A 27165-nucleotide genomic window follows, 5' to 3' on the forward strand; every position below is an offset into this window, starting at 1 on the left:
GCTTGGTTCATTTATGTGACCCTTTGGTGTGTCCCTTTGGGCGTTTCACAGGAAGGCAGGAGTGCGTCCTAGCCCTTCCTACCCGCAACGCCCAGGCTTTCCAATTGCACCTCATGCTGTTGGGGGAGAAGATCTTTCAGGGAAGGCAGCTTCCGAAGCAGGTGGGTGTAAATATTTGTCTCCCTCATAGAAGAGGAGTGGAATCAGGGGTCATTTAATACCTCTCAGACTCAGAGGAAATCAATCCCTCAAGCTTCCGCATTCCTATCTGCTTACTGTACTGGCTGACTTACAGTTTATTTACAGAGCAGTTCTAGCAATATGTTTTTTTCTCAGATCTTAGCAGCTTGATTTTCATAGGAAAATGTAATATCAAATACTTTTGTAGTGTTTTGTACCACATGTGCCTACCAATTTGGGTTGCTTCTCTTGTTTTCCAGATAAAAGATGAATGTGCAGGCAGGGCTGATGCTTGCAATTGGTTGTATTTCATTGCTTTCTAATAAACTTCTTGTTTTGGCTGTGCAAATAGAGTTCATTATTTCCTCAGGACACAACTTCTGGTGATACTTTTGCAGTATGCAGAATCTGCTTTAAAGAATATATTGAGAGAATGAGTGCACACAGAACTCAAGTGAAGTGGGAGGCAGTGTCCAGATCTATACAATGGTTATTAAAGGAAGCCTTTGGCAGTGGCACATTTGCCCTTATATATGCCTCAAATTAATCTGTCTTATTTATGACAAGATTCAAAATAAAGTTGGTAAAAGCAGTTTAAAATAAAATTTTATACCACAAACTAGAGCTTCTTGAAGGTACAGTTTCCCACAGAAATTAGTTGGAACAAGGCTGCATTGTAAAACACTTTTCTCACCTCAGATAGCATAGTATCCTATGAAAATCTCTCAGTTAAAACATGGAGAGTTGTTTATTTCGTGTGTGCAGAGGGTACTTCTGTGTCAAAAACAGTAATGTTAATAAAAAGCAAAAACAAGAGCCAGAAAATACGAGGCTGTTACCTGATGTGCGCTTTGATCTGCTGTCTGCCTGACCTAAATGCACATATTACCTTTACAGGGTAACCAGTTCTATCAGGTTCATAGTGTAGTAGTAGATTTGGCCTTTCCTATAGATTACCTGCCTGAGATTAAATTGTATAGGCATGTATAAAATTGTGTCTTATAGTGTTGATTTCTCAGGTTTTCATTAAACTCCAAATTCAAAGGAATTATGTTGCTCTCTCTCATGGACTAACTGCTTATTTTTTAGCAAATAATTGGAGTTATTCCATGGTAGCTGGTTATATGATTCCTTTTTTACTGCACCGAAGAGCAACTGTACTTGCATACATTGAAAAGGCAGTAGGCCATAGAATAAGAAAATAAACATGTTCCTTAAATGTAGCATAGGTAATGTAATCTAAATCCCACCCCAAAATTACCTCAGGCCAGTGTGTTTTATTTTGTTATAATCCGAGGCCTTATTGTAATAATCTGCTCTAGACTTGGGTCCACAATAAATTAATCAAACAATAATCTTAGATTGTGAAGTGCTGTTGTCAGAGCCATTGAAACATTTCTTCTGCATTGTTACTGTATTTTGGTTTATTCTCTCTCCACACCACAGTGGAATCTTTCTGCAGGGTTGATCTAAAGGTTTTGCTGACCTTGAAAAACTTTGGTGCAATTTGACCAATACTAGTCTTTAAGCCAGAAGAACCAACAGGGTATTTAAATTCTTTGCTTTTAAGCCTTGTGAAGAAACTGTTCTAATAAATGTACCCTTAATTTGTCATTCATAGTGCAGAAAAATGTGAAGTGGTAAATGAACATAAGTAACTGAAACGGTGTCTGCTCTCCTTTTTGCAGTCTCTAATGTAGGTGTTGTTCATAGAAGTAAGAGGATGGATGCTCAATCAAAATTTACAGCCTAGGTGGGAGCTGTCATTGACTTGGAGAAAGCTAATTTTTGCTCCAAATGGTCTCCCTAAGATAGAGGGCACTTAACACCAGACATCTTTGGCTAACACAAAAACTGCTTTCCTTTCACATTTACTTTCAAACAAGCAATTTCTTGTTCTGCCTCCTCCTGTGAGTCCAGAATGGACTGGGAGAGGCCAAGTATGACAGCTTTGTCCAGTGTCTTACAGAATTATTTGGCCTTATGTCCCTGATGAAACATTTATATCATCAGGTAGGTTTTCCATACAAATAGTTACAGTAAAAACAAAGTCTTTGCCAGTGAATAACCCTCTGGATGAGATATGGACATGGTGTACTGAGATCCAAAGAATCACAGGTTAAAAAAAATATATGACCTGAATGTTTTGTTTTACAAAAATGGGCATGGCAGTTAGTGTAGCATTTAACAGTGTGTCTGCATTAGCAGTTTGGCTTGGAGCAGAGGTGCAATTTTAAGCAAAATCTGTCGGTGGTCAAGAGCAGCCTTGTGTTGATTAAGTTCTCAAAACAGTGTTGAGGTGTACCACCTGAATGCCTTTCAGAGAAAAGTAAGCTGGGTGCTCTACTTCAGGAAAGCTTGATGTGGCATTGGTTTTGGCTTCTGTCTGAGCTCACCCAGTCATAAGGCTCTCTGGCTTGCACTTAACACTCATTTGCCACGGAAGGGCTCTGAAACCCTAGAAAGCCCACATCACACTGAGAAACTCACACACTATGAAGAGCTCAGTGCTCTGTATAGTGCTCTCATTTACTCATTCTCATTAATCAGCATTCTAATCAGTTTTTAAAATAAATCTACACTCATAGGCCTCCAGGAAAATAAACATACATTGGTTATACATTTTAATCACTTAAACCAGGCACTGTGATTATCTTTTGTTGTCATAAATTCTACTCCTATTGAAATAAAACTTTCCCAGCCTCTCTTCTCTTAGCATACCTTGTGACAAACAACAGACGATTTAGATTGACATTGCTGAGAAGAGAAGCAGTCCCCCTACTTCCATCTCTCCCCTGCCTCTTCACTGCTTCCACTGCTACACTATTCCTTTTTGTAAATCTTTGTCATAGGCCAGAGGTTTAATTCAATCAGAAAACATGTGGATTAAAACTAGCCTCTTGGTTTTGGTGGTTTTGTTACTATTGTTTGAGGTTTTTTGGGGGGGTTGGTTGGTTGGTTTGTTGTTGCCGTTTTCTTCTGGTTTGAATTTAATCTGAATCAATTTTCTTTTTAGATGTTGTGGGATGTTTTTTTCTTACATTTACACATTACGAATTTGTGAATGGAAACAGAGAAGCAGTTTACATTATTGAAAAAGAGAGTTATTTTATAATGGTATGGTATGAAGGGGGAACTGGAAGAGAGGTTGTTCCAGTTTAAGATAATTCCACATTACTAAGAGTGGGTGGGTATTAGCAGCAAGGAATAAAGACAAGAGTTCGGCAGTTAGTTCAAGCCATGACTTCATTGAAATTTTAGGCCACACTAAATTTTCCACATAACAAAAAAAACCCACCCACACACAAAACAACCAAAAAACAAAACAAAAACAAATCAAACAGAAAAAAACCCCACTTGATTAAGAAATGTTCTGAGTGGAATTGATTATGATTTATTGATGCTAATAAAATGGCATTTGTTTTGGAACTTGTTAGAGTTGTGAAGAATATATTTGGTGAGAGACTACTTGAGTAGATAGTGGAAATGAAAGTTTTCTCAGCAAAAAAAAAATATTATTTTCTCTTTTAGCAGGAGGGAAATGGCAATCTTTGCAAACTGCGTATTCTTTATTAAAGTTAAATACTTAACCATTCAGGAGAGGAGCAGACTGAAAGCATCCATACAAGAAAATGGTGGAGTAATTAATTTTGTGCTTAATCACAAGGTAAGTTCTAGATTTATTTCTGAGATCTCAGTAGGAAAATACCAAGTGGTGCAAGTGTCGTAGAGTGTTAATCTGGCCATATGGAGAGAAATAAGATCTGTAGAGATTATGTCTCTGTTCAGTACTTAAACTGAAATATTCAGTTTACATTCTTAATGCATCTGGCTCTGTAGTACTGAAATGTCACATAAAAAATCAAGAGTAATATTCTCCCTCCACAAGAGAACCAGAGAGGGGTTTTTCCTGGATAAAATTGCCATGCTGTTTTTCTCTCTTCAACAAAGAGGGGAATCTCTGAATAAGGAGATGCATCACTGAATTGGGTTTTGGTTATGTTCTTGCTAGTGCAAGTGTTTGATTACTCAGTGAGGAGAAGATAGTCATAGAGTTAGAGGTCAGTGATACTGCTGGGTTTTGTTTTAATACTGCATTTTATTTTGAATATATATTGAACATGAAGCATGGATAAATCTAACTTCATAGTGAAGGCTTAATAACTTGTTACTTCTGCCACTTGACAGTGACATTTATTTCCTATTGCCCATTGCTAGTAATTAGAGCAGGCTCATAAATACTGTCGTGTTAGAGTGCTTCCTTCTAATTCACTTTGGGGAGAAGGTAATGCATTTCAATTTTTGTTGTCTCTGTATATATTTTTTTTAATGTTGAGAATTGAGTTAATTTCTCCTTCTCTATCTTGCATGACATTTCCCAATATAACATTGGGTCAATTACTTCAAATCCTACTGTTATATATAACTCTCATAGATGACTGTCATTTTACAAACAGCAAAACTTGTGTACAGTGCCCTCAAGAGTCTCTAGTTTACATTGTGCATAACATAAGGTGTTGGCATTGAAGGAAAAAGAAAGGGAAGTGTTAAGAAAAGGAATATTGCAGGTACGTTATTGTCTTGTTCAGAGGCCAGATGTTTCCTGGTGACTCTGACAATGCACATCAAGGTCTAGCAAGAGCAATTCAAAGGTGTGATAGAGTTCTTTGCACTGTAATTTCAGGATCTTCCAAGACATGTTGACACATCTCTTTGCAGTGGCTGTGATCTTGTAAAGAAGCAATGGGTGGACAATAATTAAGACTCACATTTATCCCATCAAACTGCTGATCTCCAGATATGATTTTGGGGAAAAAAGTCAGGGGAATTCCCTCATAGAAACAATAAACTTAGCTTTAAAAAAACTATTAAAAATAGCAAAACAATAGCAAATAAACTAAGAGTTAATGCAGTACAAATATATATTAATTGAAATCTGTATTTTGAATAATTCAGTACAGTGAGAAAGATACTGCAGCACCTAAAATGTGTGATCTCTAGGATGCTGGGATATGTCCTTCGGTGAAGCCACTGAGGCGAGGAACACCAGAGTGAGGGATCGTGCTGGTGGAGCCCTTCTGCGGAGCCTAAACTGCAAGAAGGCCAATGGCATCCTGGGGTGTATTAGAAATGGTGTGGTTACTAGGTCAAGAGAGGTTCTCCTCCCCCTCTATTCAGCCTTGGTGAGGCTGCATCTGGAATATCGTGTCCAGTACTAGGCCCCACAGTTCAAGACGGACAGGGAACTGCTTGAAAGAATCCAGCACAGAGCCACAAAGATGATAAAGGGAGTGGAACATCTCCCTTATGAGGAAAGGCTGAGGGAGCTGGTTCTCTTTAGCTTGGAGAAGAGGAGACTGAGGGGTGACCTCATCAATGTTTACAAATACGTTAAGGGCGAGTGTCTGGAGGACAGAGCCAGGCTTATGTCAGTGATGCCCAGTGATAGGACAAGGGGCAATGGGTGCAAACTGGAACATAAGAGGTTCCATGTGAACATCAGAAAAAAATTCTTTACTGTAAGAGTGACAGAGCCCTGGAACAAGCTGCCCAGAGAGGTTGTGGAGTCTCCTTTGCTGGAGACACTGAAAACCCACCTGGACAAGTTCCTGTGTGATGTGCTCTGGGTGACCCTGCTCTGAAAGGGGGGTTGGACTGGATGATCTTTCGAGGTCACTTCCAACCCCTGAGATTCTGTGATTCTGTGAAAAGAAGTGTGGCCAGCAGGGCTAGGGAGGTGATTCTGCCCCTCTACTCTGCTTTGGTGAGACCCACCTGGAATACTGTGTACAGCTCTGGTGCCCTCAGCACAAGAAGGATATAGACCTGTTGGAGAGGGTCCAGCCCACAAGATGATCAAAGGCCTGGAGCACCTCTGCTATGAAGACAGGCTGGGAGAGTTGGGGCTGTTCAGCCTGGAGAAGAGAAGGCTCCAGGGAGACCTTAGAGCACCTTCCAGTACTTGAAAGGGGCTACAGGAAAGCTGGGGAGGGGCTTTTCATCAGAGAGGGCAGTGATAGGACAAGGGGTAATGGTTTTAAACTGAGAGAGGGGAGATTTAGGTTAGATATTAGGAAGAAATTATTCACTATAAGGATGATGAGGAACTGGAATGGGTTGCCCAGAAAGGTTGTTGACACCCCATCCCTGGAGGTTTTTAAGGTGAGGTTGGATGAGGTTTTGTGCAACCTGGTCTAGTAGTAGGGTTCCCTGCTCATGGCAGGGGGATTGGAACTTGATGATCTTTAAGGTCCTTTCCAACCTTAATGGTTCTATGAAGTGTTTCTAAATTAGATGTTTCAATTAAAATACAGTCCAGAAGGGCTGTCTGGTTTTAAACATTTCATTTGAACTCAAGGCTTATATCAGTATGAATTTCAAATAACAGTATTTTTATTAATGTCATAGTTATGTGTGCATAGCAACCTTAGTTGTAACCTGTCTTTCAGAGTACTTATGTTCTTGTGGATACTGCTGATGTCCTGAGCTGTCGTGATCTAGAAAATATTCAGAAGTACCAGGTTCCTGTTTTATATGCAGATTTCATTTGGAAATCAGTTGAAATGGGGAAGCTTTTAGAGATTGATGCATATAAGGTTAACAAATCACATGATGACACTTCTGACCAAAGGCCTGGCAGACAGGGTAGGTATAAGTGATGTAGTTTATTCATCCATCAATTTCTTTGGGAAACAATGTTTTAGAAGATGAATATGTAGAATCAGCTTTTTTAAAATTGGCTACCATAAAACTTGCAATAAAGTTGATTGAAGAATATTTATTTTTCAGAAAATAATACTTGTTCCATTCTGTGACTTCTGTCCATTGATTTTTTTTTTCTTTCTTTTAATGAAACTTCAAGTAAGACTTCAAGATGTAATTGTGGATAAAAATTTGAAAGTAACAAAGAAACTACTCCAAAGACTGTCTTTATTTGACTCCTTTTTAATTATTTTATTTTATTTTATTTTAACAGAACAAAGTGGGTCTTCAGTGGGTCTTCACTTTATTTTATGAATACTCTGATGTGAATCAGTATGAGTTTCAGAACTACATATCATAAGATGCAAGACCCCTGCTTTTGTGCATTTGAGTCTGTTGGACAAATCTGGTTTTGCACAGCATGGCTGAAGCTGGGTAGATCCATTTGGTACCAATCCTAAATAGTTTCAAGCTAAAAGTAAAACTGCATTCATGCACCATACACTATATCTATGCAACATAAAAAAAAAAAAAAAAAAAAAAGGAGAGAGAAAAGCAAAGCAAACCAAGCAACCAACCACACAAACTCCCCAATACCAACATTAGCCATGGAGGAATAGTTCTGAGGCTCTGTGGTCAAGTGAAGAAGTGCGGCTCTCAGTCCATGCACTAATTCTTTGTTCCCTTCCTGTCACAGAAGTCAGGGTGGTGGGAATAAGCACTAGCATAGTCCAGGGATGCACTGCTGAAGGGCAGTTGCCCTTCAGTACTTTACTCTGTGTCCTGCCAGTCATATGGCTGAATAAATTGTGACCTTAAAAGCTGTAACTTGCTTCAACATTTAAAATATTCATGAGTATGAAGTAGTAGTATTTGTCTGATTAACCATTTGTAAATTAAACTAGAGAAAACAGCTACTATACCGAGTGAATAAGTGTTTTGCTTGCAGCTGTGGAAGACCTGTCATCTTCTAAAAATAAAAGTGCCACAAAGAAAAATGAAAACAACAATTACAACCCTACTTTTATTGAAGACAGTGAAAGCAGAAATGAATCTGAAAGGTAAAGTAAAATAAAATATGCATTTGGATGCATCTGTGTTGATACTTCTATAAACTGAAAAAAACCCCAAACCAAAACAAACCTCCACTTCCCAGTCTGTTTTGCTGACTTCTGGAGACAGCTCTTGTTATCTTAACAATGTAGTAAAAGATAAAATTGTTCTTTATTCATGTTCTGTATTCTGTGTAGATAAATTTATAATGGCTTCTTTTTAACTTTTTAATTTTTTTTTTCTTTTTTCTTTTTGACCTTCAGATCTGATGGTAGAAATTTATTTTACATTTTTCCTTTTCAATGTCTCTGTGTACACCTACAGTCCAGCTCCCTGATACATGCAAAGCTACCAATTCTGTAGGCATTAATATGACTCAAGTTTTATGATTGGACATCTGCTTATCATCACAACTTTTTTCTTGAGTCACATGAGTTTTTGTAATCCAGTCTGATTTGTTGTTTTCAGAAGTGCTGAGCATCTGTGTCTCTCATGAAAATTCTTGGGAGAGCTGAAAATGAAGATAACTGAGACTGCTTTTAGCTGATAGGGAAGCAGAGTTGTTTTAACTGTTTCTACTTAATGAGTGAAGGCAACAAAACCAACTCCCACACTCTTAAATGTATTAACAAGATGCAATTTTCACTTTTAGAGACTGCTGTTCAGTCATAGGGTAGGTATTTAGTTCCTCTGTGGGCATGCACTGGAAATTGCACTTTGTTTAAAAGTCCTGATACTAAGGGATGCAACTGCATGTATAAACCCTCATGTGGAGCTCAGGAGTAAGGGAGGTGTTAGCCTCAGACAGTTCAGGTTAACTGATTAAGCTATTTAAAAATTAACATGTAACCAAGCAATGAAAATACATGTATCATATTGTTTATATTTTTTTTTTTAAAGTATGAAGATTGAAATCTAGTCTTCAGCTCCACACTAAACATTCTGGCCTGTTCATGTAGCAGCTTGTCCAAGCGGGATTTCACATCTCAAGACTTTTTTTGGTTGTTATTTTGCTGCTGCAAAATAGTTCTGTCTTCTTACATTAATTCTTACTTCAGTATGAAGTTGCAGCCTATTACAGCATGGTATTTATTGGGCATCCATTATTTTAATTGCTCTGATTCTATTTCAGATCTTACAGTGAAAATGATCAAGATATTCCCCTTTTTCCCCAAGACTTTGAAGTTGCAAAATACAGTGTCCTTGAAAAAGTAAGCCTTTCTGTTATTGTGAGAGAATTGTGGGGGGATCAGTAGTTGAATAAAAGGTTTACAGTTTTAAACACATTAGCAATAACTCTTCTATGTCATCACATACTGCAATGCAAAGAGGAGTACTGAAAAGTACTTCAATGCTTTATGTCTTTCAGTGCAGCCTAATTCTACCCAAATAAAACTTTGCTATTATTGCTTTTTGCTTCTGACACATTGTCATGGCTGTTATGTGAATTTAAAATTTTAACTTTTCTATTAAAATTCTTTCCAAACACAAAAATGGTGGAAGTGTTCAGCAACCAATAGAGTGAAGCCCTGAGAGGAGCTTTTGCTTGTTACTATGATACAATTAATGACTAATTCTGCTTCTCTTCTTAGCCAGTGTGTGTGGGTCTAAACGAGAAGAAAAGATAAGTAGGACAAGGGAAAGTACTTGGTGCAATATCATGTGAATGAAACATACTTAAGCAATAAATCCGGGGTTGTGGGGCTTTATTTATCTCTCCATTTAGGTTAACTCCAATGAAAGCAAAGATTTTGTAGTTATTGAGTTGCAGTGTGGCCTGGAGCATTGTGAGTTTCCATTTCGACTATATGCACACTTCAGTACATCAGATGGAGCTAAGGTATGAACCACTCATTAATGTTACCTGTTTGTTTCTTTGTGCATGCTGAGTGTACCCACTCCAGAGCTTCAGATGTTTTTCATCCTTCTTTACAGGCTAGTCTGTGGGTATAGATAATAGGAGGTCATTCTGTTAGGCTTTGGTTTATAGTTGGCTCCTCTACTCTGTGTTTGCTTACAACTTGCTCAAAATAAGTCTTTCGGGACTTGGCTGCAACACAGCATGGTCTTCAATGCACCTGCCTCATACTCAGATATATATTCCTAGCAATATCTAAACTGTATAATGACATGTTTACATGCTGAAATGCTGTAACAAGTGAAATTCTGGACATGCTAGTGAGAGAAAAGCTTGTCTTTAGAGCAGCCCGGATGTTTCTTAGCATACAAGTTAGGTGTGCACTCCAGTATAGCACTTGCAGTCTGTGTCACTTTAACGTTAGATTCAAGTCAAAGGAGCTGTACCAGGGATGAATTTCAAATAGTTCAATTGATAGAACAAGTTATTCCAGCACACATTTAGATGAACCTGTGTTGTCACTGTGGCATTTGTATGTGGAGCACTGTGCTTGTTCTTGTGTCTCATGGACCCTTACAAAAAGCACTGCCTTGCTAGAAACAAATCACAACCCAGAAGTTAAGTGTAGATTGTCAGCTGTTAGAGCAAGGCCTGGTAAAATTTATTCTTTAAGTCACTATTTAGTTTCTTTGACTAATTTTACTCTTTCAATTTACAGAATCATAAACAATTCCTAACTAGTACTGCTGAAGAAATAAGAGAAAAGTACTGTACTTTCATTGCAGACCTGAAGAGCCAGGATTTCCTGCTCAGAGAAACTTTTCCACCAGAAGCAGAATCTTTAGGTTCTACAAAGTTGCAAAAGGCCTGTACAACTTGCATGTTTACACTTTTCTTTCCTTTACAATTTGGTTTAGCTTCAAGTTTTCCGAATGTGGTAAACATCTAGATTACCATGATGCAGCCATAGGTTAAAAGAAACTGTTTATATGTAAAGGTTTGGAATTAATTTTTTTTCAGAATACTGAGTGAAGTACTAATTCAATTAATGTGATACATAAAAAGTAATGTGTTCATACAGCAAACAGAATTGTGTGATGTATGACTTTATCAGAATTATTCTGCACACTATATAGATGTCATAGGCTTGATGTAGATAGTATTGGAATCAGTAACAGGACTTCCCTCAATGACAATAGCAGATAGATTCTGCTCCCTAAAATACATTTCAGACAATGTTTTACTGCTTTTTAAAATGGTTGTAGTGTGACAGAAATTTTTTCTCATTGTACTTTATCTGCTTCTCTCTTCCACCATGGTTGGCTTCTATTACAGGGCACGACTGGCACATAGATTATATCCAGCAATGTTGAAAGGCCCACATATGTTCACCAGTGATCTCATAAGCCTTGTGGTTGATGCCATATAAACAAATTATGTAGAATATCCAAACTTGCATGAGAACTGTGTAATGGCATCAACTTTAATGGCAGCTTCTGGAGTTGTAGAACACTGAGGAACAGCTTGAGTCAATTTTTAAGCAATGTTTCTCAGAAGAACATAAGAAAATCTGTTGTCACAACTCTCTGTGACATAAGAATTTAACTGATTTTCATGGCCTTTCTGTTCTCCTGTAACTTTGCTGCTCCTATTTTTAATTTTTGCGGGAATAATGTCTTTCCCACCAGAGCTCTCTGAATTAGAGATCTTGTGTCATTTGTCAGAGGTGTTAGAAAACACTGGCCATTTTGAACCATCTGTTCTTTCACCAGCTGTGCAAAAAAGGAAATGGCTGGGGTCTGCAGGCTATTATGTCCATATACCTAAACTTCTGTCTTCTTCAGGAGTTCATGTCTCAATTTTCAAGAGAGGTCATGACCACCTGCCTGCTGTGCTCTCCACTGGAAAGAATTTATAAAAGCAAACCTTCCTTGAGCTCAGTGGGACCAAGGAAATTATACTAAACATGAATTAACACTGTATTTTTTATGAGAATAGGATAGTTTAGTTATCTGTGTGAGAACATCACTGCCATTACTTACGTCTTTGTCTTTTCACTGGATTGTGTTTATTTTACTACAGTTACTTCTAGAAGAAGCCATCCATTCAAGTGTTATATGTGAGGAAGTGAGTGACTTTGTGGAATTGATCTGGGCAGAAGCTATTGGCCATCTGGATAGTTTACTGCTTGAATCAGTAAACAACATAAGCCTAAATGATGTAAGTTAATTCTTACTATTCTGTGAGGATGAATACATAAATACTGTCAGAAGTATTTTTTTCCAGCAAATGTGTATGTTGTGTTTCAGATGGTAATTAAACTTTTGATACTCTTGCACTTCAACAAATCCCTGCTTCAGAAATTTTTGTTGCAAATTTTGTTTTAGAATCATGCCACTAGAAACATGCTGTAATTTTTAGGCCAGATGCCTGTCTTTTCCATTTTATAGCAATTTACACAATTCCCATGGGAGTATTCCTTCCATGAGATAAGTCAGGTCACATAAGAAGATATTCATAGAAGACATTGCATAATAGCAGGTGGCTGTCTCCTGCCATCTTTCATGTAACTATGCTTCAGTCAGCCATTCTCTTGTAATGGAAAAATAGTTCTAATTATAGTTCTTGTCTGCATTATCAGATGGCACATGTAATTATCACACAGCTTCTCTTGAAGGCCTTTGGATTGTACAGCTGTTAACAAGGGTAACTGCATATCCACCCCCTTTGTTAACAATATGGCTCGTTAAATCCCACTTTCCCACATACCTCAATTCTTTTGCTTTGCTCCTGAGATGTTTAAGAGGATAATGTTTATTGATCCAATTTAGGTTCTTATAACTTCACAAATGGCCAACAAGATGTCTGTTTAAGACAAAAGTTTTTTTAATCTCTCTTATCACTGGAGGCAAAGTTACCTGAAGATTATGTTAGTTTTAAATTGGAAGACCTTTGCCGGTAGGAGGTCCCCAGTCCTGAAATTACTTTGCCCTAATCTTATTACATGAAACTCACTTTTGGTGCTCTTCAGTTGATGTATGGTAGAAGAATATTTCTTTCACTTTTTGATGCAGAAATAGTACATGTTAATGTAGGTTCTGGTGACAAAGCAGTACATTATTAATATTGTATACATGTACTCAGAGACAGTAGTGAGTACACTACCTAAATCAGCAGACACAAATTAAATGCTGTTTATGGTAAGTGCTTTTTATGAGGTTCAATTGTTTGGATATTAAAATTCCTAACATATTTCAGGTAGGAAAAATTTGATAATAGTTTTATAAACAACATTCAGTGTTGCCCATGTGTAATCAAATTGCAAGAGAAATAGCATTTGTCTTGAAAGAAATAAAATCTTTGGATTTTTGAAACACAATAGTTAAGTGTGTGGCTATTCAGTTAGATTAACCCTCAATTTTTTTACCAAAGGCAGAGACAGAAACCAGTCTTGGATCAATACTGAACTGTAGTAAGACATTGCTGTACAGCCTCTAATGTCAACATTTTACTAGATATTGCTTGTGGTTCATGTAAATTATAAAGCATTGTGTCTTTTTCCTCTGGCATTGAAAAGGCAAAATAATATAAAGTAGTCTGTGAAAAATTTCAACTGAGAAGGAATATATAGATACAGGCAAATCTTATGTCCTGTATGTCGTTACTTTCGTTTTATTAGTAGATTGCACTTTATAATTAGGACTTTGACTCTATGTATTTTAGAACTAATTAGTGCACTTAGGCATTTAGTAAGAGATTTATTATCCTCTATGTTGTTTCATCAATGCATTAAAACTGAATTAGTAAGATTTTAAGGAACATTATCTTTCAATTGGATTAATATTGTGTTTTATTTCAGGGAGGTTATTTTACTGTCTCTTAGCTCTGCTTGAGGTGCTTCACAAGTAGCCCAGTATAAGGGCAGCATAATATCCAGCTTTTAAATACTGTTCTCATGTACCAGCTGCAAGAAAATATTTTGTGGGTATCACACTAACAAGAGTTAAAGTTTTATTTCAGTGTGGAATTAAATTATGCATTATCTCTATTTATTGTTCTGTGCTCTTTCTGCAGTAGCTTTCAGTTCAATAATCTCTTATTTTAAAGGTGAGCAAAGCAGAAGGTATTTTACTCCAAGTGAAGAATGCGCTGGATGAGGGAGTTGGCGAGGTGGCACTGCGAGAGATGATGGTGGAATTCTATCAAGTTATACGTCACAAAAATGAAATAGACTACACAGTTTCCAAAAAGTTGCTATCTAGAAAACAGGACCTGTGTCAGGTAACTTTCCCAGATTGCTAGGAAGCTCTGATCTGTACTGTGCTACAACAGTTTTGAACATGGTCACTAGATAAATTGACAGGATAGTTTGCGTAGCTAGTTACAGGCTGTCAGTTAAAAAAATTATTTGTTGGAATCTTGTGAGTAGAGTAATGCTCATGAGGGGAATGCAGTGGTTTGAACAGGAAGACTAGTTGCTGTCCAGATGGTGACAGGAGTTACTACTGCAATCATTGTTGTGATGGCCTCTTCAGCTGGATCAAAAGAGAATCACAGAACTGTTAGCATCCAGCTGATCCTAGCAACTACTCCAGCATATATATAATCACTTTCTATTGATTATCTTAAATTATATACAAAATATATCTAAGCTAATTTAACTATATACTATGACTGTTTTGTGTACGCTTTCCTTTCTTGCATCTGCAGGAACAGTTTCCAGAGATTATTTACAATTACCAATCAATGTACATCTTGGTCTGTTCCTACTTCTACAGCACAAACTGCCTGGGGGAGATCCCTGGACTACCTGGATTGTTTAGTGCAAGAAGTTAGTCAGCACATTTAAACTGATAACATCTATCAGTTTGTCTAGGCACAGCTGGCCTGCCTAGAGGGATCTTCAAGAATCTACCCTCCATAGCTCCCCCTCAGATCCTGTGTTAATTAGTCAGTTCCTTCATTTTAAATCTGGCTAGGAATTCAGTCATTCAGGAGTTCAGTTACTGCACTGTGAGTCAGTCCATTGTCTCATCATTGCAGAAACTAGTTGGAAAACTCTGAGCCTGCTGGGCTGATTGCCAATGAGGTGTGCTGGGAGTGCACACAGATTCAGCTCTTACAGTCTGGCTGCTCCGTAAGGGCAAGCAGACGGGGCTGGGGGTGAAAGTGAGCAAGGCCAGGGCAGTTACACCACTGGCAGTGCCTCTAGTCCCACACTACCCAAACAGGAAGAGCAAAGCAGGTGAGAGTGACTGCTGGTGACAGTAGCCAGGGTCAGTCGGGTTGTGTCCTCATGGCTTGTATGGCAGGTCCAAAGCCAAACCAGGAACTTGAGTCCACAGGATCTGGGTCAGAACCAGGGAGGTGGGAGGCTGGATGCAGGCATGTTGGCAACATAGCTCAGCCGAGAGACCAAGAGCAAGAGCCTAAGCTCAAAGGCATCTCTTGAGCAAAGGAGGGGCAGGAATTGTCCAAGTCTTCTCACAGTTCTTTCAAGGCTCCACAACTGCACTGTCAGAGCTGGCCTTGAGCCCCAGCAGCCAGCCCTCTGGGGAGGTGAGAAGCACTCAGCTCTCACAGCTACATCACTCTTGTTACTATAAAGCAAACTCCCATTTCCTCCTTGTATTGCAATTATAAGTAAAATTCCATAGATTCTGCCAAAGATGTCTCTTTCTGTTGGCAAAAGATACCCAGCAGTCAGTCTTCTGTGAGCCACAAAATATAAAGGCGGGAGAGGTAAGGAGGTGCCTTACGGTTCTAAAAGAACAAATGTTCATAGTATTGTTAATTAAAACCTTTTGCTATTTCTGATGTAAGAAAAATACCTGTCTCCTAAAGCTCTCTCGTGACTTAGTGAACTGTACAATCTTTTCATCCTCCTTTCTCCCACTCTGAGAAAATTACATTGGGTGGTTTCTGCTACTGCCCTAGCTGGATAGTGACATCAGGGACAGTATGGAAGATTCTGACAAGTAGGGATTGCCTCATAAGTAAAATCAAAATGGTAACCAAGTACAAATACTGGTTTGTGGAGCTGTTATGAGCAGGCTCCATTCAAAGCTTGATTTGGAGCTGTAGAGGAGCAGTTGAAGTCTATTTCTCATAGACCTTTTCCTTCTGAATTGTTTTCAGGGCATTCTACAGCTGTTTGCTGTTGTTCTAAATGGTATCTAACAAGTGGAAATGTTATTTTGAATACTCCATTTAATTGTTGCAAAACTATAACTTTATATAATTCAGTTTGGTTTGCGTGTTTCCTTAATTAAAATGTATCACTTATTCATAATTTTTTGTCTGTATTTTCTAGCTAATCAGAGACATGCTTAATATATGTGAAACGAGTATGTCGTGCCCAAACCCATCATCTTTGGCCAAGTACCAAGCTCTGAGGTGCAGGATCGAAGCTGTTGACTCAACAAGTCATGAATTCCTCAACGTTAAACAACAAGTGTTAAAAAACAATTACAAGTGAGTGTTTAATAGTTATGCAATTATTCCAGTAACATTAAAGATGTAGTGCCCAAAATAACTCTGAAGACGACTGAATTACCACATTCTGTTACTGTTCAGTGTTGATTGTGCTAATGGGATTGCAGAGCTGACATATTTACCATAACCTACACTAGAATGAAAGGGAGGTAAATAAAAAAAAACAAACCTGAAAATTATAATATAGTTCAACTTCTTTTCCTGTTTTTTGTTTGTTTGTTTGTTTTTAATTGTGAAAAGCTGTCCATAAGAGCTATTAAAATAAGATATATGCAGTCTAGTCTTGTTTACTCTGCTTCTCAGTATTTATTGAGAAAAACAAATAATTTTTTTCTGCATCAATAAGCATGATAGGGATGGGAGGGAATACCTGGTCACCTTTTTGGTTTTTATGTACAGAACTTGCCATCCTTTTATAGTTCCCTTTCGGTTGTGTGAAAACAATGTATTTCTGGGAAGTTACTCTGCAAATGTGACTATCATTCTACTTAATGTTCTTGACATTGGCTTCTAACTGGGCACCCTGTCTCTTTTGATTAAAAACATTTAAAAATGGTAGAGAAATTAAAGAGAAGGAGGTTCTAGAAATGGGATAATCTGTGGTTAAATCATTAATACAGGGAAGGATGAAGTGGGCTTCAGTTACATATAGATAGTCACTCCAAATTTGTTTTTACTGAGTGAATATGCAGCTAAGGTCTAAACCAGCAACTACTGATTACCAAGTGGTTATATCCAAGTATATATTGCCCAAGTCTGGAAGGAGTATTGTGCTTGGAACGTGGAAACTTCCCTTTGTCTTCAGCAAAGTTCAGTAGTTGACTTTCAATTGACATGTAGTTTAATTTTTTTAAAGTAATTTAAAATTAATAGAACTATGGTTTGTGGGACTCAGTTCTGCATTATAGTTCTTTGTGATAGAAATAACTGAGTAAAGTTTTGAGAAATTTGTTGTTACCTGAATTCATGGGACTGTTCTTAGTAGACAGCAGTTATTTATGTTAGAGCCTATATACTGATTAATAAACTAATTCATTATAAGCACAGGATTTTCCAAAAAAAGCTTTGGCTCTACTCTTACACAATAGGTAAGCCTATGACATTGCAAAAATTAGAACACATTTAGTCCCTTTCAGTCTCTGCATTTGCAATCTTAGTTTTTAATAAAAAAATAATTTAAAAAAACTTCAGCTGCAATAGGAGCATGTTGAAAGATCAGGGTCCAAATAAAGTTCTTAAAAAGAAGAATTGAAAAAAAAACCACACACACACAAAAACAAACAAAAAAACCCAAAACAAACCCCTTCAAATAAAAAGTTCATGTAGCAGCTTCATAAATGAGGATATCTCTCTAATCCTCAACTGAGGAAACCACACAATTGAAGTAAAGTGTTCAAAATTATGAAAGAGGCTGTGTCCTATTTACCACTATTATTTTAGCATTTAGGAACTCAGAACTTGACTGAAGCTGATTAAGTCTTGAAAGCATGAAGGTTTGATTTGTAAATGGGTCTTTATGCTTTCACCATCCAGGTACCATCTACTTACAGCATCTTAATGAGAAATTGTGATCTTTAAGTCCTCTTCTCCATTACTTCGTAAATCCAGAGGTCCCTCACTGTGTGACAGTCGGGGACACTAGAAGCTTAAAGTATCTTCTGGGTATTTCATAGGCTATCACTGTCTTTACACTGCTAAGAGCTCAGTCCTTAGTCCAGAGTCTGTTATCTGAGGAAATATATTCTGAGCATGTGCTTAAGCTGAGGGAAGGTGTGGAGCACTCTGTTCTTCACTCAGACCTTTACACAATAATTAAGTAGAGCATTCAGCTGGGAAGGGTAAAAGTAAGAAGTGATAAAGAGGGAATCTGAATATTTTGGTTTGTGTATTTACTAGAAAGGAAGGACATGAATCTTAATGACAGATCTGTCCAGTAACTACTGCATGTAAAACACACGGATCTTGCTGGAGGTGTGATTGCAGACAAGTTTTCCTCCTCTCAAGCATATTTCTTAATTGGGAAGTCTTTATTAATTGGGAGCTATTACCTCCAGATAGCCTGAACTGTGATATTTGTACAAAACAGTGAGGGCTCTGAGTTTTCTCGGTAAAAGAATTTTTAGTAAAAGACAAATTTGCTGGCAATAATTCAAGTACTTACAGACTCTGAGCTGCATAGAATTATATGGGGATTTATGTGACACGTCTCTGAATTTAGATCCCAAAATGTCAAGATCTTTTCATATGACTTTAAACATGAAAACACATTTTTTATTTCTCCTTCAACATCAACAAATAGGTCTTGAAGTTAATTTTTTATGTCTCTGGTGATTGTTCTTGTATGTTTGTATATTCAGAAAACAAGTTGAGCGTTATTTTGAGGTTTGGAATAAGACTTTCTCTTTTAGAAGTGGATTGATCTTCAATGCACTTTCTAAGTCATGAGATCTCAAAAATTGTTTCAAATTTTTTGCAGTAACTGTCCAGTGAGAATTTTGCAAGTTTATAGGGTTGGCAGAGTAAGTGAAACAGCAGAATTTCTGAGCAGCCTTGGAAATATTCGATCCTTATTCCATGCATCATCTGTGCGCAACTTCATGGGAATTCTTTCCAGGTAAAAATTTACATTCCCTTTTTTTGTGACAAAGAATCAGGCTTAGCTATGTTCTTAAATATATTTTGGCTTCTAAATGTATTTATTTTTATGAAGGTTTTTTTTGCATTATGTTTAGCCTGGTTTTTACTGTTAACATTTACATGAACATCCATACACTTCCACAGACATCTGGAAGGAAAATCAATCTCCTGTAATGATAAATTTAATTACCCTCCAGGTAGATTAGACTTGAGATGCAGCTACTTGGATATGATGATGAATCGTGTGGTTTAAATCCAGATGAAAGATGAGAGAGTGGAAAGAGTAAGAAGGCAATAGCTGTGTGGAAAGTTTATTTAGTTTTACGAAAGAATTGCATTGATGATGTCCTCTTTCCTATCTGGATAGGTCTTGTACTTCATTCATTGTGTGACCTTCTTTTTCTCTAGAGGACTTCTGATGCCAAAAGTGGTTGTTGAAGATCATGGTGTGGAAAGAACTGACGCTGGGAATCTGGGCAGTGGCATTTACTTCAGTGATTCTGTTAGGTCTGAGTAATGACAGTATCTCTTTCCTTATCCTTTGTGTATTCTTTTTACTTTTCAAGTTAAGTACATAAAATGCTTCATATGTTTAAGGTAATGTAATGATAAAGTTTATTCCTGTCCATCTGTTCAGAAGTACTTGTGTATCCTTAGCCTGCTATGATGTTCAACATAAAGTGTCACGTTAATAAAATGTATATGATCTTTCTTTACATCTAGTGCCAGTATTAAGTATTCTTTACCCAGTGAAATGGACGGATCCCGGCTCCTGGCAGTTTGTGATGTTGCACTTGGGTCCTGCTTGGATTTGGTTGAACGAGATTATTCATTAAACCAGGCACCCTCAGGGTATGACAGTGTGCATGGAGTCCGCAGAACAGCAGGCACCTCTTCAGACTTCGAGGTACTGACCCTGCAGGATTGGGCACTGGAAAAGGCACCACATTTTGGATTTATTATACCGCTGAGAGATAATGAATGAGAGTAACCTGCAGTTCAATTCAGACACTAAATCATTAGACAGTAATGAGTAAAATCACTTTTGTGTGCCTTGTAGCCCCTAAAGTACATATAGCAATTATAAGCCTCTACATTGCTATTTGTAAAGAATTCTTGAAAGAAAATGGTACTTAAAAGAAAGATGTAAATATTAGATTTTATTATAACTGAATCATCGTATTAATCTCTGGTCTGTGATATTTAACTTACTATTTGGGAGCAATATTCTATTCTGTATGGAATAAGAAATCACTGTCATGGAAGGTTCATTGTTTTAGAAATTAACCCAGTGGATAAAAATCCCTGTCCTCTTAATTTGGTACTGTAAGGGAGGGATTATAGCTGTAGTGGCACAGTAACAGGTACAGTTGCTCTCTAAATATCCAACAGATTTTTACTTTTTTGTTTTTAGTTATTTTGAGGTATCATTGTGCTTGATGGAATGTGGAGAATACAAACTAAGACGATAGCAAATGCAAGTGATAGATGGGGAGAGTAAAAAGAAAAGCTGTCAGTTTCTTAATTATTTTTCTAAAATTATGTGTCATTGAAGTTCACCTCTTTATCAATTTGCATTGTTTTAGCTATTATCTACAGCTTTGTTCTTCTTGTAACATACCTTTCTTTGTTCCTACCAGGATGATGAATTTGTTGTGTATAAAACCTGTCAGGTTAAAATTAGATATGTTGTTAAGTTTTGCCTTGCTGAAGATCAAATCAAACCATTTCATCCTGAAGTTGGGATGGAACTGGAGCAAGATACCAGTGAGCTGGAGTCGCCGTGTCATTTACAACATGAAAGTAAGAGATGGTTTTTGTTTGTACATTGACTTGCTTCCAGAGTTTCCTAATACTTGTCAGAACCCTTCCTGGAGTATTTGTATGAAGATAACATCATAAAGAATAATCTGTAGTTTATCTGCAGATGTTACCAAATTAGCGGTTAACATGTGGCATCCGTGTAGCATCTGTTTAACAGATTTCCTCTAGGTACAATTACCAAGAGCAGTTGCAACTCCTCCTGTCACAGTGTGTTTCAAGAGAAGCACGTTTGCATAAATCATCGTGGTCTTTAAATAATTCAAATGCAAGGTTCTAAAGAAAGACCTTGTAAGATCTTAAGGAACTATTGTGAACTGATGATCTCTCAGACAGACAGCCTACAGATCAGCAATGCAACTCAAGCATTCGTAACAGAAAATGAGTGGTACTTTTGTGTGTGAATTGCATAAATAAAAATGGGCCATTGATAGAGGATTAGTTTAAATCATGTTTCCCAAATGTATATTTCAAAAAAGATCTGTTTAATCTTTCATAAACTCTTTGTTTAGGCTATGCATTGCCAAGTGCAAATCCTTTGAATCCTGAAAAAACTGGTCTTCAGGACAGATTGGGAAATCCTATCCCTCTGGAAGGTGTTTATATCAAGGGGAGGATAATAGACTTTGTAGCACAGGTAGAGTATGCTATTTATTGTCCTTTTCCATACTCAGCCCTGAAAAATTAATCTGTTTGTTGAATAGTGTTTTAGTCAAAATACTACTTAGTGTTTACTCTTTTTCTGGAAAAGATTGTAATAATATTTTAGAAATTAAAAGTTCTACAGCTCCTTGCATGTTTCTGGAGATAACCAAGCACTGATGAATGTTACACATTCATTTCTAAGGTACAAATAGAAGTTCAGGTTGTGGCAGACCGCTTGATGTTTTACAGTGCAAAGCAGTTATGCTGTTACATGTAAAGTACTGATGTTTTAATCACACTTTAACATTACAGTTATGCAATAAATATTCTTTCTAGGTTGTAATGTTTCAGACCTACACCAATCATAACAGTAAGCCAATTGAAGCTAAATATGTCTTTCCTTTGGATGACAAAGCTGCTGTTTGTGGATTTGAAGCTTTTATCAATGGAAAACACGTAATTGGACAGGTAAAATACTATTGTACTTTGCCTTTGATGTAACTGCTTCAATGTCTAGATCTGAAAGCACTTAATTAGTGATGAAAATATGCAACACTAATTTTGGTTTCTCTCCTGTCATTAGTTGTTAGTGCTTGACTGGATTTCAAGGTAGTCATGTCATTTAAGAGAACATTGATTAAGTTTTCTGTCTTTAGAAATGAAATTTCTTATTTTGGAACAATCCTTCATAGGTTAAAGAAAAGAAAAAAGCACATAGGGAATATCGGGAAGCCATCAGTCAGGGTGATGGAGCTTATCTAATGGACCAGGATGCACCGGTATGTTGAATACTGCGGTTTAGTACCTGCTTGAAAATTCTGCAGTTGTCGAATTACAGATTCTTTGCTGAATCGTGCCTTTACTGGGAAACTCCTTTTTACTAGAACTCATTTCAACCACACATTTGATCATTTTTAAAGACAATTATTGTTTCTTTAATATGTGCTATGGCTTAAATAAAACAGATACTACTCTTTCAGGTGGTTTTCCCCCTTCCCCCCTTTTTTTTAAGTTTGAATTTTTCACTTACATTTGATCCATTTTTGCCAGAAATGAAGGGATTATTGGAAGTTTGACATTTCATATCTTAACCCTCTTCAGGCTTCACAACAGCAAATATATTAACATGACCCCAAATCACTAGAGGCTACCAAATATTCAAACACTTAAATCTCTTTAGAGGTGAGAAGAAACAGTAAAGATGCAGGATACCCCAAGGTAGAAAATACATACCACAAATACAGTTACAATAATTTAATACATAATAATCCCAGGCAGTGTTGTATTTTGTTCAGCCTTTTCCCTATATTTCACCAAAGTCAAATAGTCGTTTCTGTGTTAGCATTTGTTCTGAGTGTGCCTAAATACCAATTGTATTATTGTTTTAGAAATCATAAACTTTAATTATGTCATTAAAGCTAGTTTGTGTTTTTTGGTTTTTAGGATGTTTTTGTAATAAGTGTTGGAAACTTACCTCCAAATTCTACAGTTGTGATCAAAATCACGTATATAACTGAACTGAGTTTTCAACATGGTTCTATCACCTTTCATATGCCTGCTTCTGTGTCACCATGGCAACAAGACAAAGCATTAAATGAAAACACACAGGTTTGTTAAAATACAATCTTAAAATACCATCTTCTTGTTTTGAAGCAGAAGTTCTGTACCTATAGAATTGTAGTTACACAAGAGGCTTCATTAAGTTTATGATTTTTCCAATTTTCATTTATTTTCTTCTGTTAGAAGATAATTGTAACCACTCCTGTTATGAAGCAATGTGAACATGCACTTAGGAATGCTGTGGCTGGTAGAAAACCTCTATGTCTGAGGATGCATTTGCTCCTGCAGGACTTAGGAAGTTGACTTGAGTTGGCACATGTTAGATCTCATCTTTTGAGTTACCTGCTGTTTGTGTGCTGCTATTCCTCTTTGGCTTGCAAAGACATTGTATTATGTCCATCATGAAATGGCAGCCAAGCATTTGCTGCACATTGTGCCATTATTATCCTTCTCTGCTTCAGGAACAAGGTTGCCCACTTTTTCTTGGATCCCCTTGATGGCTTCTGAATTCTCCAGGTGGGAAGGAAGGTAGTCTCTGTGTTAAAATGCTGGCAAAGAGCCAGAAATGGTCCTTGTGGTCCTAGTCTCTGTGAAATCATGTAGCTGTATCATGTCTGACTGTTCAACAATCCTACCTTCTGCTTCAGAGCTCTATTGCACTGAGTTTTGAAGTTCACTGTGCCCTTACGAGAGAAACATGCAGCAGTTATTCTGAATGTTAGCTACTATGATGCTCAGATAACAAAGCTATATGACTAAATGAAGGAAAGAGAGTTCCATGTAATCCCAACTTAGTGACTTAATAAGAGAAAGGATTTCCAAGGCAATGAAAGTGTCAGGAGGGACATACAAATATTTCATAACTGGTGCGTTAAAAATGTGGTTTTTTTTCCTTGTAGGATACAGTAAAAAAAGTTTGTGTTAAACAAGTAAAACCACGGAAAAAGTAAGTTGCTTTCATTACTATTGTTTTCTGGCTTAATTTATCAATACCTTAAATTATTAAGTTAAAAAAATTAAATTAATGTTTTTCTATTTACAAGAAATAGTTGTTGGTAAGTTGCATTATTTAGTCTAATTTTGCCTTTCACTCTAATCTGTTGTTAGGCTTAGATAGGTAATATAATAGAGGATTATCTTCCAATTATTATACTTTTGCTTTGCTAAATACTTCCTTTTTTTTAGATAAATTCCCAAGTCACAGAACTTGAGACCATGATGTTAATCTTTTTCAATATTGCTGTATTTAATATTTTAGCCTTTCTTAGCATTTGCATTTTAGATAAAAATTTACAATTATCTGAAACTGTGATGTACTTCGTAAATTAAGACTTCTTAGAAACTGAGTTTTATAGTTTTATTCCTGGTAACAGTTCTGCATATGACCTTTCTCAACCAAAATAACAAGCAATGCAGGTGATAGTGGCAGTAAATGTGCAAAAACTTAAAGCTATTAATATTTCCATATTAAAAAAAGTGCTTTTCATAAGTATGTCCTAGTTTCCCTTCTGTTTTGTCTGCACAAAACTACATCTGTTATGATTTTCTAAAGTTATATTTAATCTTGAAATAGTGTTTCCTATTATTGACTTGCTTTTATTCAGTACAGTTACTGTTGGTTAGTAGAAATACTGTACTGGTTAGCTAAAGATTTGATGCTGGTTTTGCCATATATCAAGAATAAATTAACAAGTTCATACACTGCACATACAGTTGTAGCAAAGGTACTTGAAAATACAATACAATTCAATTTCTAAATTAAAAAGTATTCTCCACTTTCACCCAAAAAGTTAAAAAGGTCAGGAAACATAGCTCATTCTCAAGGGGATGTCATAGCATGCAAATTAAATATAATCTTCCTTGGAGTGTCATTCAGGTGTTTTTTTCTCTTTTTATTTAGTGGATTTTCTGTGGATATGTCTATTGAGATGCCATCTAGTATTCAACGCATACATAGTTGGACACATAAACTTAAAATAAAGGTAAATGAATTCCACTGTAACTATGCTTCTGCTTTGGCAGTTCTGCTGTGTATTTAAAATGGAACTTTTATTCCAGAAAACATTTGTGCTAGATCTGTCTGGTTTTGTGCACTGTTCATTCTGCAAACAGCTTGGTCCTCTGTTTCTCTTGGATAAAAATCTCTTTTCTGCTTGAAGCCTTTCTGTTTTAATTGTCTTCTTACCTAAAAATACACTCAGGAAAGTGAATTATATTTTAAAGATTGTAGTATGTAAATAGAAACTGTACCTTGTAAACTTTCTATAGCCTTTTTGGCAAAAAGCTCTGGGACTACCCCTGTTAAATTTGCTGTCATTATTCCTTGTTCTTACAAAATAAATAATATTCACTACTGTCAATAAATAAATTTTTTAATGCCTGTTTTTCTCATCTTCTAGAAAACAGAATGCAAGGCTGTAATTCAGACTGTGGAGAACAGCTCCTTGGATGTTAGTGGCTTTGTTCTAGATATCTGGATTTCACAGGTCTACCTGCCTCGGATGTGGGTAGAGAAGCATCCCAACAAAAAGAGTGAGGTACTGCATAACTTGTACTGCTCATGAGGTCATGAATATGCTAAAACACAATGCAGACACAGTTTAGTTTTGATGGGTAAGAGATTAAGAAGAATGTCACACCGTGGACAGTGGTCAATTTGATCTGTTTTATTAAGCTGAGTATTCTCCAGAAAGGAGTTTTCTTTTCAGTTGCATAGAATCAAAGAATTGTCACTGTTAGAAAAGACCTCTAAGATCACCTTGTCCAACCATCCACCCAGAGGTGGGGGAACAACATGACCCACCCATACAAAGAATAACAACAAAAAAAATCCCACAACCACACACCTCGCAAAACCAACACCATCACATAACCCACAAAAAACCTATCATGCCCACTAGAGCATGCCCTGGAGTGCCACATCTACACTTTTCTTTAATACCTGCAGGGATGGTGACTCAACTGCCTCCCTGGGCAGCCTGTTCCAGTGCCTAACTACTCTTCCAGTAGAGAAATTCTTCCTAATATCTGGTCTAAACCTCCCCTGGCACACCTTCAGGCCATCTTGTTGCATTTGTTTTATCCTTTGCCTTGTAAGGAGGTAAAAGTTTCAACACAGTGCCCAATCATTTCAGTTAAAACACTTTTTTCTAACAATTGTGTTGCTGTTCATATTTCATAGATATGTGACTACAGTGTTTGATAAAGATGTATTTGAAGCAGTGGAAGTGAAAAAATAGGTGATGGCTGAAGCTGGAACTGAGTAACTTCAGGGTCACGTTGACTCTGAAGGGCTGTATTTACAGCTTAGACACAAATGTTTACAGAATCTGTCAGTGTTTTATTTTAAGGCATCTGGCCTTTCTAGATTTCACATTCTGTTGTAGTTATTACTGCTGCAGTGATTGTTCTCAAAGGCATTTGAATCTTTTATTTTTCACTAATAAGTGAAAAGTACACAGCCAGCTCTTCTCTAACACTGGATCACACATAAAGAGAACTCAGCTGTGGCTGTGTCACAGAAGAGTTCATTATCACTACTGAAAAACAATAAAAACTTAGCTAGGAAAGGAAGGACCAGTTAAACCCCTTTTACCTTCACGCACAATAACTCTGCCTGAGAATTACATTTAAAACTTAAAAGTATGTGATTGGAGGATATTAGAAGCTGTTCTAGTCTCCCACATTTCTTGTGAAGTCTCTGGCACTTTTAGTCATTTTCAGCTCTGTTTTCTGTTTGTTTTTCTTATATAAGATAAAATGCTACAGAGCTAAAGTGTAAGGTCTTGCTGTTACCAATCTGTCAATTCAATTTTGAAATTGATTAAGATAAGTAAAATGACAGCTAAGATTGTTTTCCTTCCAACAATGATGTCTTTAATTTTTCTTCCTTTTAATCAGAGTTGCCTAGTTTAAATGTATTAGTTAAGGGATTTCTTTCTCATGACTGCAATAATACTGATATTCCTTTAAGGAAAAGAGAAAGAAAAAGATGCCTATTTGTGTTTCCAAACTGCAAACCTTTCATTCCCTACTGGAAACACTTTCACTCCTTCAAGCATTTCATTGTTCCACTTTTGGAAACCTTTGGTTTTTATAGTATATCTGTTCCTACCAATAACAGAATACTCTTCTAGTTTACTTTTTTTTTTTTTTTTTAATTCTGGTACTTCTCACAAACTGATGGTGGCAATGATGATTGTAAAACATTATAT

The 27165-nt window shown here is 36.8% G+C and overlaps 1 protein-coding gene across 1 annotated transcript in view; it reads left to right on the forward strand.

Annotated features, from left to right (window-relative positions):
- The first annotated feature begins 3721 nt into the window (after window positions 1-3721).
- The window catches only part of PARP4 (poly (ADP-ribose) polymerase family, member 4), a 42752-nt gene continuing 19308 nt past the window's right edge, over window positions 3722-27165 (forward strand). Inside the window, exons 1-20 of the mRNA XM_009999435.1 lie at window positions 3722-3847; window positions 6630-6825; window positions 7832-7943; window positions 9068-9146; window positions 9662-9775; window positions 10512-10658; window positions 11876-12013; window positions 13901-14074; window positions 16107-16267; window positions 18765-18902; window positions 19334-19432; window positions 19649-19832; window positions 20566-20728; window positions 21259-21383; window positions 21728-21859; window positions 22084-22170; window positions 22835-22999; window positions 23851-23897; window positions 24852-24933; window positions 25351-25488. Of these exons, the coding sequence (XP_009997737.1) occupies window positions 3722-3847; window positions 6630-6825; window positions 7832-7943; window positions 9068-9146; window positions 9662-9775; window positions 10512-10658; window positions 11876-12013; window positions 13901-14074; window positions 16107-16267; window positions 18765-18902; window positions 19334-19432; window positions 19649-19832; window positions 20566-20728; window positions 21259-21383; window positions 21728-21859; window positions 22084-22170; window positions 22835-22999; window positions 23851-23897; window positions 24852-24933; window positions 25351-25488 (2607 nt within the window). The remainder of the gene's footprint in view (window positions 3848-6629; window positions 6826-7831; window positions 7944-9067; window positions 9147-9661; window positions 9776-10511; window positions 10659-11875; window positions 12014-13900; window positions 14075-16106; window positions 16268-18764; window positions 18903-19333; window positions 19433-19648; window positions 19833-20565; window positions 20729-21258; window positions 21384-21727; window positions 21860-22083; window positions 22171-22834; window positions 23000-23850; window positions 23898-24851; window positions 24934-25350; window positions 25489-27165) is intronic.

This window comes from Chaetura pelagica, unplaced genomic scaffold (genome assembly GCF_000747805.2).
Source record: "Chaetura pelagica isolate M959 unplaced genomic scaffold, ChaPel_1.0 scaffold85, whole genome shotgun sequence".
Lineage (NCBI taxonomy): Eukaryota > Metazoa > Chordata > Aves > Apodiformes > Apodidae > Chaetura > Chaetura pelagica.